Source organism: Nyctereutes procyonoides, unplaced genomic scaffold (genome assembly GCF_905146905.1).
Source record: "Nyctereutes procyonoides isolate TBG_1078 unplaced genomic scaffold, NYPRO_anot_genome, whole genome shotgun sequence".
NCBI lineage: Eukaryota > Metazoa > Chordata > Mammalia > Carnivora > Canidae > Nyctereutes > Nyctereutes procyonoides.
Window position 1 is genome coordinate 28905482 of NW_026575146.1, and position 18605 is coordinate 28924086.

An 18605-nucleotide genomic window follows, 5' to 3' on the forward strand; every position below is an offset into this window, starting at 1 on the left:
ATTACTTTTCTTTATGTATTAAAATGTAGATTAAGCAAATTACCCAAAGTTATAAAGCTCCTCTGATATATGCTTCAAATCACAAAGTATACAGTTAAATTCCAAAATATTAGTGGATTTTTTTAAAGATTTTATTTATTCATGAAAGACACACAAGAGAGAGGCAGAGACACAGGCAGAGGGAAAAGCAGGCTCCCTGCAGGGACCCCAGGATCACGCCCTAAGCCCAAGGCAGATGCTCAACCACTGAGCGGTCCAGGCATCCCCCAAAATATTAATTTTACTCTCAAATCTGATTTAATTGTACAGGCAATTTCCCCTTCAACTGAGGCTCAGTCAGAACTGTAGCCACCTCCTCAAAAGTGAACAATCACTGTGGGGGAGGTGATGCATAGCTTTGTGTAGAGCCTTCTTGTCTCATTTTCCAGGTTCATCTTGCACAAATGCCAGAGAAAAAAAGAAAATATATTTTGTACTGTAAAGAGTCAATTAAGTATGGCTGAGAGAAGGCAAAAGTAAAAGTTTATACAATACAGGCTGGCTAAATTAGTTTGTGGTCTTTGAGAGCATTTTTATAAGGAGCTCCAGGATATTCAGATACATTTTAATGTCCTATCTTTTTTGGCTTTTGATTCTCATCTCCAGCAAAATCCTTTGCCAGCCTATGATTCCAGTACTATAATTGTTTCCCAGAAACAATCCTACCCCAGTCAATCAGGATTATTATTCTAAATTACCCTCTTAAAAATGTTCTTCTGACTGCATATAATACCATTATGCATTGAATTGCATAGTCTCAAAAGATGTGTTGAAGTCCTAATCCCCAGAACCTCAGAATGTGACCTTAGTTGGAAATAGAGTCTTTAAACAGGCAATCAGGTTAAAATGAAGTCATTACCGTGATCTTTAATTCAATATGACTGGGGTCCTCATGGAAAGGAGAAATTTGAACACAGAGATATGCACAGAGGGAAGACACAGGGATGCAGGGAGAAAACCACTTGAAAATGAGGGTAGAGACTGGAGTGGCTCACCTATAAACCAAAGATTGCCAACCACCAGGAGCTAAGAGAAGCATAGAATAGTCTCCAGGAGAGCTCTTTGAGATCATTAATCCTGCTGAAATCTTGATGTTGGAGACAATTTATAGGCTACTATATTTTTCAATTGATGGTAGCAAATAAATTTAATTAACCTCTGTAACTGTGAGACAATAAATCTTTGTTATTTTAAGCCATCTGGTTTTTCATACTTTGTTACTAGGAAACGGATACCGATACTAATCATTTGGGTTCTCTTGTGCTCTCTTAACCAAGTTCTCACCTGATTTGTTGAAGACTGACCCTTGACCTAGATCTTATGTCCTCCATTTTAGGTTCCAGAGTGCACATCTAAATCCTAAGCTGTCCATTCCCTATATGCTTCACCAGAAAATTGCAATCAGAACTATTCAGCAACTGAGGCAGCCAGTCGTCTCCTTTAGGACATCTCTTTGTGGAGTACTTACCACACAGGGTATAACTGTGTATTTGTTGTTTTTAGATCTCTCATTGGACTGAGCCTTAAAAATTTATCCTTGAATTTTGGGTGCTCAGTATGGTGTTTGGTACAAATTAAATACTATGAATAACAATGTATATTATTGCCTAATGGCTGTGACCAATTTTTTTCTATTTACAATATCTCCTATCCAGGGTTCCCCCATTTCCACTGGCTGGTCCACTTTGATATTGACCGCATGCCATTCATCAGCATTCACTTCTCCCTGTGAACTTTTCCCCACTCCTGAGGTCAGTTCTTCACCTGAACACTAAAAATCTCAGGCTGAAAAAAATAAAAATAAAAATAAACAAAAAAACAAAAACAAATAAAAATCTCAGGCTGATGTATCAAATACCTATTGTTTTGAATGCCTAAAAAACTCTCCTTTTGTCTAGGAACCATCTTGGATAAAGTTCCCTCATATAGTTGTATGTTTACCCACCAGGTTCCAGGCTCTTCTGGTTTATTCTAGGAGTAAATTAACATGTTTAATAGTTAAATAAAAGCCTAAATGTTATCTGAAAAATAACAATAAAATTTGCAATTGCAGAAGGATCTCTGGGTGGCTCAGCTGTTCAGTGCCTGCCTTCAGCCCAGGGCATGATCCTAGAGTCCCAGGATCAAGTCCCACATCGGGAGCCTGCTTCTCCCTCTGCCGGTGTCTTTGCCTCTCTCTCTCTCTTTCTGTGTCTCTCATGAATAAACAAATAAAATCTTTAAAAAAAATTGCAATTGCATTAGGCAATTGCGTTAAAAAAATTAAGAAAGAAAAAACTGGAGGAAAATAAAAAATATATTAGTATTTATCTTTGGATAATTGGTTTGTGGTTCTTTTTTCTTTCTATTTTGCATTTTCCAAATTGTCCAAATTAATCTGTATTACTTTAATCTATATTATTATATTATAAATTTTATTGTTTTTCCTAATTACATGTTACAGATTGTCCTTGTTTTAATAATGGAGCTTACTATCAAATTCTTCAATTGCTGCTGACCGAATAAATTTGACATTACAATAGCCCAATTAAAACTGAATAATTATATATATTTGAAAATAAACATAGAAATATCCAAGGAAAAAAATTGTCAATAGGAGTCAAGTAAAGATTAACAAAATAGAGAAAATGAATATTTCATTAATTAGTTCATTCATTATTTCAATGTTTATTGAACATGTTTCATGTGCTGGGTACTTTGCTAGATGTTAGAGTCATTTTTAATTTGATATAAGCACACGAATTCAGAGTGGGTAGGAATCTGAAAGACCATTGAGCTTGAATCTCTTTGTTTATAAATAAGAAAACACAGAAGCACAAGAGGAAATGTCAAAAATGACCTAGAACATATATGAAGACAAATATAGTTCCTGCCCTTAATGAATTAGATCCATACACCCAAACCAAAAATTGGTGTCAAAATGCTTTATAGTGTGAAATCAGGGATCGAAAAGTAGCATGGAGAAAATGCCTAAATGACCCCAGAGTGAAATACGGCAAAGAAGCCCTATGAAAGGAACTGATAGTCCATCTGAGAATCAAAGAAATGAATAAGAGACTTGCCAAGTGACTCCACAAGAAGAGCCTACCAGCCAGAGAGAATGGTGCATACAGAGCACAGAGCTGTGAGATGGTAGTGGAGCCTGCTTAGGGAGCACCCCACAGTGTGGTCGCCTATGACACAGGCAGTGTGGGTGGGTCTGGGCTGTCATGATGGGGGCAGCAGAGGCTGAGATGAGAGTTCAGGGCATTGAGGAGGTTACAGGGTGGGAAAGTACACAAGGCTGGACACTTGTATGGTTATTGCTGATTATATGAAGAGAGTCTTCTATGCCATGTAGAAAATGTGTTTTTTCTCTCTAAGGCACTATAATGGCAAAGGATGGATTTAAGCTTGTGAGTGTCATGAATAGCATGAATTTGAAGGGTAATTCAGGGAAATCAGTTAAGAAGTGACTCTCCTAGGGGCACCTAGGTGGCTCAGTCAGTTGAGTGGCTGATTCTTGATCTCAGTTCAGGTTCTGATCTCAGGGTCATGAGTTCAGGCCCCACACTGGGCTCCATGCTGGGCATCGATCCTACTTAATAAAGAAGTGAAAGTAAAAAAGAAAGAAAGAGAGAGAGAGCCCTAATCTAATTGAGAAGTGATTATGGAGATAGCAGTGGAAGGGGTGAGAATAGGATGAATTATAGTAAAGAAGGAGTATGACAAGGGCTAAACAGGACCACTCTTTGTAATGAAAGAAACCAAGATGTCTTTGGTAGGACTGTAACTCAAATCCTTCTGAAATGCGGCATATTAAATGTCTACTCCAGGAGTGCTGAGAGAGATTGGTGAAGACTATGATAAACAGTAGGTACAGACCCCACCTAAAGACAACCAATTATACATTTTTTTAAAATACAGCCTTGTCACTGGAAACTTCGGTGGACTATACTCAAACTCAGACTCCAGGCCATGAGTTTAGTTGACAGCAATTCTATCCCTGTCCAATCATTTGAATCATTAGAAGAGCTCAATGCAAACCCTGGTCTCACCTCCCAAAATTTAATGGCCCCAGAATGGAGTCTGCAATGAATATATATATTTTTAAAACTATCCAGATGATTCTAAAGTCCATCAAACCCATACCACCACTAGCAATAATGATCCCCAGTTCTGCAGCTTGAATAGCCTGGGCAGATAGTGATATCTTTTATTGTGACCAATAATATAGAGCGATGAAGACATTCTGTGCAGTGGAACTTAATACAGCTTCAAACACACTGAGTGAAAGAAGTCTGTTAGTTAACTGTGTTAAGTCAGATGAGAGTTGTGTAGGAGGGTCCAGAGACTTTTCACATTCTACTTCTTCAGTCTTTTCAAATATCAAAATTAATTAACCACTTGGGTGCTTAAATTAATCAATGTTTTAAATGAAATGTGAAGAGATTATCTAATATAAAAAATACTTGAGGTATTCAGGTCATTCTCAAGTTTTTGATTTAAAGTACATGCGCACTGAGTATGAATTTTTAACGAGGAATTTATATTATAATATCTTAAGGAAGTTATGGTGCTATCTTGGCCATAATTAAACATTATCTTACTTCTATTATGACTAATAGTTTCCTTCACATAGCCTTGTCAGGAAAAAAAATTTAAAATGAACAAATACCTGGCTTCTTAAAATAAATCAAAACTAATAGAATTATTCTGACTATTTCTGGTAAACGATGAAACCTAAATACGTCCTCCAAACATGAATTCCCTAACAATAATAATTTTACATCTTACTTTTGCTGTGCTGATGGCTAAAGTTATATAAAAACTCTTATGACAATGTTGCTACAGTAAATTTGGCAAAGTTTGCCATTCTGTGATCTCTATCATTAAATACTAAATTTTGTATTTAGCTATCAGTCTTTTCTAATATTTGACTGGTTTGTTCCCTTATAAAAGAGTAGCTCAGTGGGGTGGTTTAAATAATGCCCCCCTAAAAATGTATACCTGTCTTAATCCCTGGAATCTGTGAATGTTACCACATAAGGGAAAAAAAAATAGCAAGGTGATTAAATCAAGGATTTTGAGAGAGGGAGATAATCCTGGATTATCTAGGTGAACCCTAAATGCAACTCTTTTCTATGAAAAGAGATAATAGGTAGTCAGAGGAAGACTTGAGGACAGAAGAGAAGGCACTGTGACCACAGCAGCAGCAATTGGAGTGATGCATCCACAAAGCAAGAAGTATAGCCACCCTAGAAGCTGGAGGAGGCAAGGAACAGATTCTCTCCTAGAGTTCTTGAGGTAGTTTGGCCCTGATGACAATTTGTGTATGCCCAGTGAAACTGATTTTTGGTTTATGGCCTCTGGAACTGTAAGATAATGAATTTCTATTGTTTTAGGACACTGCATTTTTGGTAATTTGTTACAGTAGCCACAGAAAACTAATACACACACAACATGCCATTTGGCATTTCTACCAAAAGAATAAGTACTGTCAGGTCTCATTTCTCATCTTGCTAAGTGTAGAAATAATGGTGAGGCAATTTAGAGGTGGAAATCGTTTATTAAGTACCATGCTATGCAGGTAAGTCTCAAACAAGACAACTCCAGGCCTCAGTGAAGTTAATCAGCAGATTACAAGGTCCTAACTGGAGGTTCAGAGAAAAATTCAAGATCCTTCAGCTGTGAGAAAATTCTAGTACAGACACTCAGACACAATGGAGCAAGAAAGAAGAAAGAAACTGGGGTGGAAGGATAGTGGGAAAGCCACATACTCTTAAGTTAGAGAAATCTGAGATTAAATTTTGGCTTTACCACTTAATAAACATGAGATATTGAGAAAATCATTAAGGTCAGATAAACCTCCGTATTCTCAGTTTTAAATGGGATTATACCTCACATATTGGATTCTTCCGTGAAGATTAGGTGACATGTTAGGATCATAGATTAAGTACAATGTGTGTTTCATAGTAGATAAATGCTTACATGAGGTTTTTGTTTTGTTTTGTATTGTTTTGTTTTGTTTTTAGGAATAGAAGCACAAATACAGAGGTGAAATGGCAAAAGGGTAGTTTAGTGTTGTGTTACAGAATCTTGGGATGAGAGATCTTAAGTTCCTTCAGCCTATGATACAGTGAGTATCAAGTGGTCCCAAATATAGGATGAGAAATAACGCAGCGAAGAAACCTGCAAAGGATTGTCACTGACCTAATCAGTAGTGATAAAGAGGATTAGTTAATTGACTGATAGTTACTGCTGAAACTAAAATTTGCCGAGAATTCCTTGAATAGTTTCATATATACATTTCATAATCATTTAATCTTTACAACTGTACTCTACTCATTTTTACATCTGAGAAAATAGAGGTAACAAAAAACAAATCAACCTGTCCAAGGTTACAGAGTTAGTAGTTAGGAGATCTGGATTCTGGTTAATTCAAGACATTTCTAAAAGTAGGAGAAAAGAGTGGTCAAAATCTTCTTTGTAAAAATCATATATTGTGCTCCTAGCTTAATTATTGAATAAGCATGTCTAGTGTTTGCCATGAGCCAAAGAAATGGTCTTTAACAATCATGACTCAGACCTTCTACTTATGACAAATAGCACTAGTTTCTATAATTCTCTACAATGACTATCTATCTTATGTTTTAAGACATATGCATACATAGTTACTTATACCTCTGAAGGATACCCAAACTGGGTGAGACTGACCGATATTTCCTGTCATTTGATATGTGGCTCTGCATCCCACAATGGTCATCTACTCCTCTGAATTACCCATGGACTGTGGGCTCTAGACTGCCTTACTCATCTCCAGCTGGAAATAGTTCTTAGAGGTTAGACAGAAAAAAATTCTAAAAGATTTGGCTTAAATATGAGTGTATTTTGCAAGGTCATTTTGACCTACAGAATCTTCCATTAGAAGCCATCACTTTGGACTGGAAACAGCATTCTTCAGGCTAACTTCTGACACAGCAAAACACTCAGTGCCTACAAACCCCTCCGGCATGATGGAATTTTACGCACTCACTGGGGCCATTTATATCAGCAACAATTTGGTGAGTGGTATCTTGGTAACCCAAGAAAAGTTAAAATATGGTTGTAAGTCTCTTCTAATATTCTGCTGAATTACTACATTATTTTAATATAAGTTCACGGATATAGACTTACTGTGATCATATTGATAAAATAAGTGATAACTTCTTTTATGTAGGGACAAATCAAGGTTAATTAAAACAAAAACATTAACTAACATGTTACAGTTTATACCTTAAAACCAAAATGAGTACTTATTGCCAGATTAAGAATTAAAGGGCTCACCCCTCAGTTCCAAGAAACTGTTGCGTTGCCCTAAAAAACATCTGACAAAATAAACAGAGGGAAAAATAGGAATAAAAATTACCTTGGCTTCATGAATTAAAATCATTTAGATAAGGTGGATGACTATAAAAAGTACTAATTTTCTATGAAAAGAGGTGGAAACCAAAATCGATTTGCTGATGTTTAAAGTGAATTAGATAGCATATTTATGTAGAATTATTTTGGAAATGGATTTTCTCTGGGACTACATTTTGTCTGGTTTTTTGTATTCCATCTGATGAGCAAATTATCTACATGTAAAGTTCCAGAGCTTTCCCAAAGACTTAACATTCCTAAAGCCCTTTCAAATACCATATGAATCCCTTAAAGGAGAAAAAGAGAGAAAGAGAGAGAGAGAGAGAATAGAGTGTAATCTAGCTTCTATCACTTCCAGTATTTTTTTCTCTACCAGCTTCACCAGAACTCATCAGCTTTTTATTTTTTATTTTTATTTTTTACCAGCTTTTTAGACTCAGATAATTGTTGGCATGTTTATAACCATCACAGGCTACTCTTACCTTGGCTACATTGTATCTTTTCTTATAAGAGTTCAAATTTTTAGATAAGAATTTAAATTCCTAACCATTCATCATGCATAACCATGACTGATATGAAATGTGGCATAGAGAAAACATATTTATCTACATATGTGAATAGTTATAAAACCGCATATATTTTCACTGAACTACCTGGAAATAAAAAGCAGGCATTATTCTACCTGGATGAAGAAACCAAGCAGTAAAATGGAAACTTTCATTCATACTGACACAGAAAAAATATGGAAAGAAGAAACTACCCCTAAAGCTCATTGAAGACTTCAACAGTTGAAGCTCCATTTTCTCTTTCTTGAGAAATATTCACGTTTCAAAATATATTTGGTCTATTCAGGGAATATATTCAGGTAATAATCTCTAACCCAGCCTTTGAGAAATTTATTTTAAACTTCAGCCAAATTCCTGTTTTAATTATGCAAGACTCACTAGTTTAATAAGCCCACTCTACAGCCCACTGCTCAAAGTCTTTAACAGCAGGACTCTAATAGAACCAGGTCCAAAATGCAAATGGTGCCATCTGCATCACCACATCCACTCCAGCAGTACTGCTATTAAATTAATAGTACAGTCTGCAAGATAAAACAGCAGAGACTCCAATCGTGTGGAACCAGTTGAGTTTCTGTTTAACTTCCAGCAGATTGAAACACATAGCCAGTTCAGTCACGGCTAGCTTAGTTAATCCATACCCCGGAGCTGTGTCCTATTTCCCTGACCAAAGGAATTAGGGACCAAAAAAGGAAAGGGAACAGTAAGAAGACATTAGTTCCCTAAATACAAATATAAATAGGTTTCAACTGAGTAAGCTTCAATGTCCCTGATTGTATAAGGATTCATTGACCAATCAGGAATGAATTCAAACATTAGGATTAAAGACATAATATGCAGAATGATTTAAGCTCTTCACAAAAAGGAAGTGCATAGGTATATTCAAAATGGCATTTTAATATAGATTCACATATTGGTATAATTTAAGGTTAAGTAGAACTTCTATTATTTGAAATCCTACTATTTGCAACTAATTTTACATTAGTGAGTTTCGACATAATAAATATTACACAAAATTCAATGTCTATCCCAGACAAATTATTTCATTTTATGTCCGGAGCACATCTTTTTATGATATGGAATTATGATATTTTAATTTTTTTTGATATTTTAATTTTTGCCCCGACTCACTTAAAATGCATGTGAGGCTGGTCATTGAGGAATCCTGGACATATTTAGAAATATATCCCTTTGAAAGCTCTCACTTCCTAGAGGTTTCTTTAAAGTTTTATGACTACAAGGGCCACTCCTAGAAAAGAGATGCTTGTAAAATGAGCAAGACAATGCTGGCCATTATTAATATGCCTTAAATGCAAGATTGCAGTTACTGGATTCAGTTGAGTTGAAAGGGATATTAATCATCACGTTGTCAATGTCCATGTACCCCCTAGAGGCTGTGAAAGAAAGCTGAGGGGTCGTAGCAGTCTGTAGTCAGGCAATATAATGACTGCATTTCTGTGCCAAAGATTTTCAAGGTACTGCATGGTGCAAAAAAATTCAAGGTTAAAAAAAAAATTGACATTATAGTAACATATTCAAAGAAGAAAAAAATATTTGCTAGGCAGTCCAAAACTGTATTTACAGTACTATCTTAGTAAGTAAAAACCAGTGGTAAATAATTTAAAGATTGTCACAATGATTTGAAATTACTTTGATTCCAATACTCAAATATCACTTATATATTTGTACCTGAAGTTAACCGAGAAATAAAGGTACTCATATACACGCTATCAAAAATGTTAAAACAAGGGAACACTCCACATGAAAATGTTCCTTTCTCCCATATGAATACCCAAAATATATATCCTAAATAAAAATAAAAATAAATGCAAAACAAAACAGTTACCTTTGGTTAGTATTTTCCTTTCAGGTTTCTCTTCCTTTTCAGCCTTTTCTTTGTGTATTTCTAGGAAAACATAGAATTTATGATTTAAAAACTCTTTTTGAAAATGTATAAACTATACACTATAGCTAAACTTTAAAATTTTACCTTGAAATCTAATTCTTCCTCAATGGAAAAAGTCATTGTAACATATTGCTACATAAATCACTTATTTATTGAAATAAGGAGAAAAAAGTTGGATTTACCTCCAAATTAGTGTTATTTTAAAAAGCTTAAAAACTTACATCAGTGAGGATATGTTGTCACCATTTCTAGTGCTAAAATTGATCACAAACTATAATTATGTTTTATTTCAATCACTCTCAATACAATTAAGAATCCTTAGTAAAAATGTCATTTAGATTGAGGAAGATTTCATTTTTACATATTAAATTAAGAATTTGTGAAATGAACTGTAACAACCTAATAGGAAATATATCTCAGAAGTATTGACTCTAAGCTATGTTTATAATCAGAATTTGGCATTGCATTTAGCCAATAATTACTGCATGCAGATATGACACATTTCATGGAATAAGTCAGCTTTTTTTCTAAATATCAAGTTTTAACAAATATATTTAATTTGCTGCTAGCTTCAGTATACATTCACTGCCAAGGCTTAGAAAATGAAGTTAATTCTGAATTTGCAGTTAATTTGGATAGACCTAAATTAGATATTAGAGTTTACAAATACGATTACTACCTCTGAAAAGTGACTTAATCTTAATACCATGGTTTTTCTTAGAAAAATGCTAATGAGTTTTACTTATTTATTTATCACAACTTTATTTCACAGATGATCTGAGATGGTGCTAATTACTGTACACATTTTAAATTCTCCATTTGTAAATGTGAATTTACATTTTCGTAATTTTTCCAGAAGTCGAAAATCAAGACCAACTGTAGGAAATTCCTAAGTATCTTCAGAAAAGATGGGTAGTGACTTTCACCTGCTAAGGAGGTAATCCTCACTGTGAAAATCCACCCCCCTTGTTTGCCCCATGGATCTCCCCTGTCAGCATTTACAGGGCCATTCCTTTACCCTTATCCCATCCCTGACTTCGATATGGCAATAGAGATACACGAGAGTTAAGATACCTAATCACATCTCTGATAAAAGTTCTCCAAGTATCAAAGAGAGATCTTCAAAGCCCATAGGAAACTTCTATTTCCCTGCCTCTCTCACCATATTTAAAAAAAAATCTCTTCTCTATAGATCTCTTAATCCTACCCCAGGTGTGTGTGTGTGTGTGTGTGTGTGTGTGTGTGTGTGTGCGCGCGCGCGCGCGCACATGTGTTCCAGATATCTGTTGGGCACTTATCAAAAGTCCTTTTTGAGTTGGGTGAATCATTGATTGGAGGTAGAGTGGGGCTACTCTGTGCAAGCTGTGGTATTTAGCAGAGTCCCTGGCTTCTACCTGTTAAATGCACATAGATCCATCCCCTGTCATGACTATGAAAAATGTCTTTTAGACATGCCAAATGCCCCCTGTGGGACAAAAATGAGCCCCCAAGAGCTTGCTCAGATGGCTCAGGACTGTATTTCTTTTGTTTGCCCTGTGCTCTTGGTTTCCACAGCACTTCTACAATTATGCAAGCAAGAGTGTGCTGCACCATAAATTATCATATAGAGGTACATGTATGGAAAATGTTGATGTTTATAAAGAAAAATGCCCAGTTTGCAAAGGCACAGTAAAGCCACATCTTATAGGCTATAGGCAATAAAGCTAACATAAACCTTATTCAACACACACACAGAATCTGCATCTTTAGAACTGTCTAAGGACATGAGATAACCAGCCTGCCTAATCACTTTCACTAGCTGGACCTTCACTGGGCAGGAACCGCAGGACTTATGTGCATATCAAGGACACGGTATACAGTTAGTTGAAATTGAGATGCGTTGTGAGCATAAGTATACACTGGATTATGAAGACTTAGTACAAAAAAGAATGTAAAATATCTCATTAATGATTTTATATTAATAACATCAGAATGATACGATTTTGGACATATTTAGTGTGATCATTTTACTTGTGTGTCAACTTGGTTGACTATCCCAAGTCATTCAAATGAACGCTAATCTAGGATTTGCTCTGAAGGTATTTTACGATATAATTAAAATCCCTAATCCATAGACTTTAAATAAGAAGATGATTTTGGATCATGAGGTTTCCCAGAGAGAGGGAAGAAATTCTGTCTGGGGATGACAGCTTTCGTCCCTGCCTGTGGATTGAAGTTTGCCTGTGATTTTCCCTTCCTGACTACTGTCCTATGGGCTCTGACTTGCTTAGCCAGTCTCCACAATGACATAGGCCAATTCCTTGTAATAAATTTCTTAATATACAAATATGTCTGCATAATCTTCTACTGGTTCTGCTTTTCTGACTGAGCCCTCACTGAGACCCTGATTAGGCTAAATAACACATCAGTACAATTAATTTCATATTATTCTTTTTACATTTTTAAACGTGTGGTTACTTGAAAATTTTAAGTTGCATATGCGGCTGACATTATATTACTATCAGACAGTGCTGGTTTAGTCCCAGGAGTGGGCAAAATGACCTTTTTAAAACCTTAGGTCTCCACAGGGTTAAGTCTTTTCCAAGTGAAAAAAAAATTCAAAATCCTCCCCTCCAGTACCTTACTTCCTCCCTTCTATTCAGACCAACAGAGGCTATGGAGAAGATTGGTGCTTGTAGAATTCAGGCCAGTAAAGCAAGTAAAATGTCCAAGATTTAGAGGAGTCTGGATAGGCCAACAGAGTCAGCTTTAAGGGATAGTACCTTTTTTTTTTTTTTTGCAGTTAGTGAAAATATTTATTCAAACCTAACTGCAGTACAGTATCAAGCTGAGTTAAATAAACATTAAATGTATGATATGCAGTTCCTTAGGAATAGGCCACCGCAATATCATAGAAATTTTTAACAACACATATTTCTGCAGTAAGGTTCAGCAATTATGACGTGATTTCCACACTAAGAAACAGGAATAGAATGGATTTAGTTTTTTAAATGCCCAGTATTAAAAAAAAAAAAAGGCTGAGGGAAATGACCCTAGAATTTGAGGTAAGACCTCAAAATGACCCTAGGATTTGAATACAGAAATGAGATGAAATTTTCTAACCTGAAAGCTTACATGAAATACTACATTCATTGTGAGATAAGAAGGCCTTGAAATTGTCATTTAGAATAATATTTTTCCTTTAGAGGTAGGTGTGTGTGTGTGTGTGTGTGTGTGTGTGTGTTCTCTGCAGACATCTGTTGGCCACTCAGAAGCATAAAGCAGAGGTTCTGCAGCTCCCACAGGAGGATCAGACCTGAGTTAGAACTTTCTGCAGGACCAGATGCTAAAGATCATCTGCCTGGGTAGTCCTGTCAAAGCCTCTTAGCCTTACTTGGTCTTGGGAAGCACACTGGATAGGGTGGTGATTTATGGGACTACACAACCCATGTTGGTCCATGGCTGCATTTCCTGCAAGGTAGATGGAAGTTTGCACATCAGAGAACAGAGATGAGAAGCAGCAGCTGGAGCCCCCTTGGCACCCCTTAGTCTATAGCCTTTTCGTACACAGAAGCATCCTATTAGAAGGGAATGAGCTCTAGATATGGAACAGAATGGAAATGAGCAGCAGTCCATCCTGGAGGGAAAATATAAAGCGAAAGAAGATAAATCTCAACAAGAGTAGGATCAAGAACACCATGAAAAGGTGTGTGTGTGGGTTATGCATTGCCTACCACTTTCCAAACACATAGTAGGGAGGTAACCCTAAGAGGAAGATAAATCCCTGCGTGTTGGCTATACCTCTCAATAAGTTTTCCTTAAGAAAAAAATAAAGATAAATGAAACTAAAGAAGAATTAGACTGAAAAAAAATAATGTACTTCCGAGTATATGTTTTTTACTTTATAGGTAGATGGAGCAGACACAACCCAGTTCTGCAACTCAGACCAATCTCAAGGATAAAATCCTACTATTTTATTTTCCTGATTCTGTACTTCAGTTTTATACACAGGACCGCCTCACTGCTCTGGGCAGATCTACTTAGATTTCTCACATGTGACAGTGCGGGTCATGGATTAAAATACACGCACACATACACACAATAAAATCTTTACAGCTCATAGTGAAATATGATGACCTACATAGAGATATTTTTGCAGGAACATTATCAGCTAATTTTTTAACCCATGATCACTTGAAGACCATTAGTATTTCTACAGTGGCAAGTGAAGACTTGTGCAGCTAACCCTGTAAAGGTGTACACACACCTTCATTTCTCTGCTTATAGAAGACAAAAGAAATTTATTTCTTAGGACTCAAACTTAAGGATAAATTTAATCTCTCTCTGCATGTTTTATTGCAACACTGCGTTTTCTTTGGATCCTATGACTAGTGTCACTGCCTGTGGCTATCAGAAGCCTGAAGAATCCAGTGAAGCCTCTGCACATGTGCCAGTTCTGTCTGCTTACACTTGAGCCAGGAAATGAAAACCATTTCGGCTCCTGTCCAATTGAGTAACAACGTGCTACCGATTTAGACTTCAGAAGGATATTTTTCTCATAAGCAGATGATGTTTGATTTGTTACTCTCGACTGCTCTTTCCAGCTAAGAACCATTCGTATAAGAATTCAAATTAAATTTTAAAGATTCAAGTCACTAAAGGTAGAATTTTATTGCCCTATCATTTTCAACAAACTTTCAAGAAAAATAAAATTTCCAATAGCATATTAAAACTAGCTCCAGTTGTTTAATAATTTCTTAGGCTGGTGAGTAACTCCATTTTTTTTGGTAATATGATAAAAATGTATCATTGCATAAAATTGCACTTAACAACATGACACCCTTTAGGAACAGTTCCCTTAAACCTGCACAAATCCTAAATACAAGGGACAAAGAAGAAGGTCAAAGCAGGCATCATTCACCTCCAAATATATGTGCGTTGCCATTAGACTAGCATCCAATGTCGCTGAAGACGTAACAAATCTCAGCACCAGATGCCAGTTGGAATCATAAGCCATTTTGGCAACTGGTAAACCTTAAAGATTGTTTTGCAGCTAAGAAGGCACAGAGGTCAAAGCATCTTGATCCAGGTGTGAGACTACCCACAGGCCCTTAAGGATACAAGTATATATTTGAATTCTGAGAATTGAGATGGGGAAAATAACATGAAAAAAGAGTGACAATTATCCCAAGGTGTCAGGAGGCAAAAAGAAATTCCTTTTTCCACGGAGTCACCTGTAACCTTGCCTGAGAAGACCGAAGCAGTACTCCACCCATGTTTACTGCATCGGAAAAGCTGTAAGGACACTAAAAGATTCACCTAAAGGACAAGGTATTTCAACAGAATGTGGGCAGCATTTTCCAGCTTTTCTCACTACTCCTGATTTTCCTCTACTGCTTTAATCCATATGGACGTAAGTATGAATGAATATAGAACGTGGAGAAAAAAAATTAACTTGTGCCTTTTTAGATTCTTACTTTTATTCATCTCCCACTCTAAAACTAATGACTTTCTAATGACTTGAAGTCATTAGAAAACTTGATCAAGGGCACTTGGGTAGCTCAGTGGGTTAAGTTGCTGCCTTTGGCTCAGGTCATGATCCCAGGGTCCTAGGATAGAGTCTCTTTAGGCTCCCTGCTCAGTGGGGAGTGTGTTTCTCCCTCTCCCTCTGTTCCTCCCTTCCCCTGCTCATGCTCTCGCTTGTTCCCTCTCTCTTTCTCTGTCTTTCTCATTCTCTCTCACTGTCTCCCAAATAAATAAAAATAAAATCGTAAAAAAAAAAAGAAAAGAAAATTTGATCACACTAGGTTTTAAATGCATTCACAAATTTCTTTCATTTAAGGAACTCGAAAAATTTAAACCTTGGCTTTCATGCTTTATAATTCAATGAAGATAACAAGAAAATATACTCTCCTCAGTCAGTCAGCCTTTTTTTCTAAAGTCCAAAACCAAACAAGCAACTACTTTAGAGTCCAATGTCTCTGAAGATTGTGAAGTGCTGGGAAACAAGAGGTGCAGATACCATATTTTATTATGTTGTTGAAAATAAGTAAAAATTACTAATACTTAGGCTTTTCATTATTTATGCATTGTAATGATCATTAAATGATAATTTTAATAATTATCATATGAAAGATGGCATAAACTTATGGTATTCTAATATTAAAATATGCATTTTGTTAGGATACTTAGACATAGATAACTTATTAACAGATCTATACAAAAATATCCTTATCTCTGACATGTATTAAAATACCTCTTAGTGTTTAAGATAATCCATGCTGGAATCAAGCTGTCCAATTGAAATCTAATGCCTTTTCTTCCTAGCTGTGCAACTTTGATATCTTTATCAGCAAACTGAGGTTCTTTTTTTTTTAATTTCTTTTCTTTTTTTTTTTTTTTGCAAACTGAGGTTCTTAATAGTACCTTCCACATAGATTTGCATGAGGATTAAAATTTGTTAAAATGAAAGAATTTAGAATAGCACTTGATTATTAAGTAGCATCCTATGTGGCTGCTATTATTATTATTATTATTATTAATCTCTCTCACTAAATCCTAAATTTGATGGGAGCAAAAATATGTCTACTTTGTTCCACAGTAATGTTCAGTACACAACAATGGTGGCTGTCATATACTAACCACTTGATAAATATATAATATTTTTTAAATAAATATTTAGGTAGGACTATGAACAATAAGCTCTTGCACAATATAGAAAGTGGTGGTGGAGCATATCTCACCTGTTCTTTATGAATCACCTCTCGATTGAAATTCTAACATAAGCAGGGTTGAAAGTTTTGAGAAAGTAAAATGTTGTATTTCTAATCATTTTTACCTTTCATTAGAAATCCTGGGGAGGGCAGCCTGGGTGGCTCAGCAGTTTAGTGCCACCTTCAGCCCAGGGCTACCCTCCCCAGGATCCTGGAGTCCCAGGATCAAGTCCTATGTCAGGCTCCCTGCATGGAATAAATAAATAAAATCTTTAAAAAAAATCCTGGGGAAAGTTGCAGAATTTTACTATTCATAGAAATATAATAATGTAAGTGAAATCTATTCATAAACTACAACACTTGTACAAAACTTAGATTTTTTTCATAATGTCTTCCTGGAACACTGAAAAGCTAAATAATAAAGTAAGGATATTGAATATTTTTAATTTTTAAAATATTAGTACAAATTAATACAAGAACTAATACTAATTTTAATACTAATATATTTTTAATGCTTTGCCTTATTTCAAAACTTATTCATAGATCTTTATATAAAAAATAAGTCAACTATGAATTGAATATATTATACTTGTAACAAAATGTTGACAATAAAATATCTATTTCATTAGAAATAATTGGGGACAAGATTTAAAAATAGGACATGCCACTTAATGTAGCTTAGAGGAAGGCGTCCAAAAATTCTATCCCCCTTGTTCTACATGTTAGGTACTATTACAGTTGTCTAGCATTCCCTATTGATGCTTACAGTATTTCAATGATAATTGGCACTCTCCTTTATCTGCTGGCCCTTGCCTATATACTTACAGGCATCTTATATTCAGAAATAATGAAATTTTGGCATTTGTTATACATATTTATGCTGGACATCTGAGAAAATAAGTATAGATTTTAGTGATCCTTTCGGTGGCCTAAAATGGAACTTTTAGGTATAAGGTGGAATTTTCTGGTTCTCACAGTGTGTTCTGCATGTCCCACAGGAACATGTAATTATTGAATAAACAAAAAATCTTTAAAACTTCTCCAAATTAGAAGTGAAGATTCATTTCATTGGCTTGATTCTCCTTGTTCATCTTTAGGCTGGTTAATTATTTTATCAATATGCATTTGTCTAAATTCTATGTCCCCACAGTGCCAGGGGTAATCATTAGATCAACAGATTTCCCCAAGACTCTGAGTTCAACTTCCAAATGGAACTTGGAAAGGGGACCATGGCACTTAAAAATGGGAGGGTCACTAGAAGTAGCCATCAATGGAACCAGATCGGTGAAAATAGATTGTGTCAAAAGATTCCTAAGAATGGCCTTATTCTATACTGAAGTCTTTCTGAGTTATTTAGTATGTTACATGTATTTTGCTTGTGATAAATAGTTTTTATCTACTTATAATCATAACAAAGCTTATTGTTGAACAGTTTATAATTTCATTTAAGATTTACATGGCCAATTTAAAGCATACAATTTTTCTCTATTAATATAACACATTGTTAACAAATTAAAAATATTATCAATTCAAGATTTTAAAATGACAGACTCAACAAGTTAAAAGGATAATCTCTGTCACCAAGGCAACCATCCTGATTCTTTTAGATAACAACCAAGTTTATTAAATTATTATGAGGGCTGTGGATTTCAATGAATGCTTTTTATCATTATGTTTTCTCCACATATCTCACAAGCAGGAGACAATATAAAATGTCTTCTTACAATTTTTCTTATTTTAATAGTGAAAATTCAAATTATTCATTTGAATAAAGAATCTCTATTTACAAGATTTTGGCAATTGTGATTAGGACACAAAAGTTTAATTATGATGAATAACCAAGCAAGTCCAGTTATCTACCCAGTGGCTAATTAAGGATCCTTAAGGGAAAATATTGTATTGAAGTCTCAATATTTTAGAGAAACATTCTAAATGATGTGTAGGTATTTGTATATTTTTATGATTTTTCTGATAATTTTTCTGTTATACTGAGAAACAAAATTTTGAGGAAAGCACACTACTGAC

At 35.3% G+C, this 18605-nt stretch overlaps 1 protein-coding gene across 7 annotated transcripts in view; it reads right to left on the minus strand.

Annotated features, from left to right (window-relative positions):
- TRDN (triadin) overlaps window positions 1–18605 on the minus strand; it is a 368093-nt gene that overhangs the window by 267694 nt on the left and 81794 nt on the right. For all 7 annotated transcript variants that reach the window (XR_008662524.1, XM_055310519.1, XM_055310523.1 and 4 more), the window contains exon 5: window positions 9829–9888. Coding sequence is in view for 6 of the 7 variants with exons in the window: in XM_055310519.1 (XP_055166494.1) it covers window positions 9829–9888 (60 nt within the window). In the remaining variant the exon portion in view is untranslated. The remainder of the gene's footprint in view (window positions 1–9828; window positions 9889–18605) is intronic.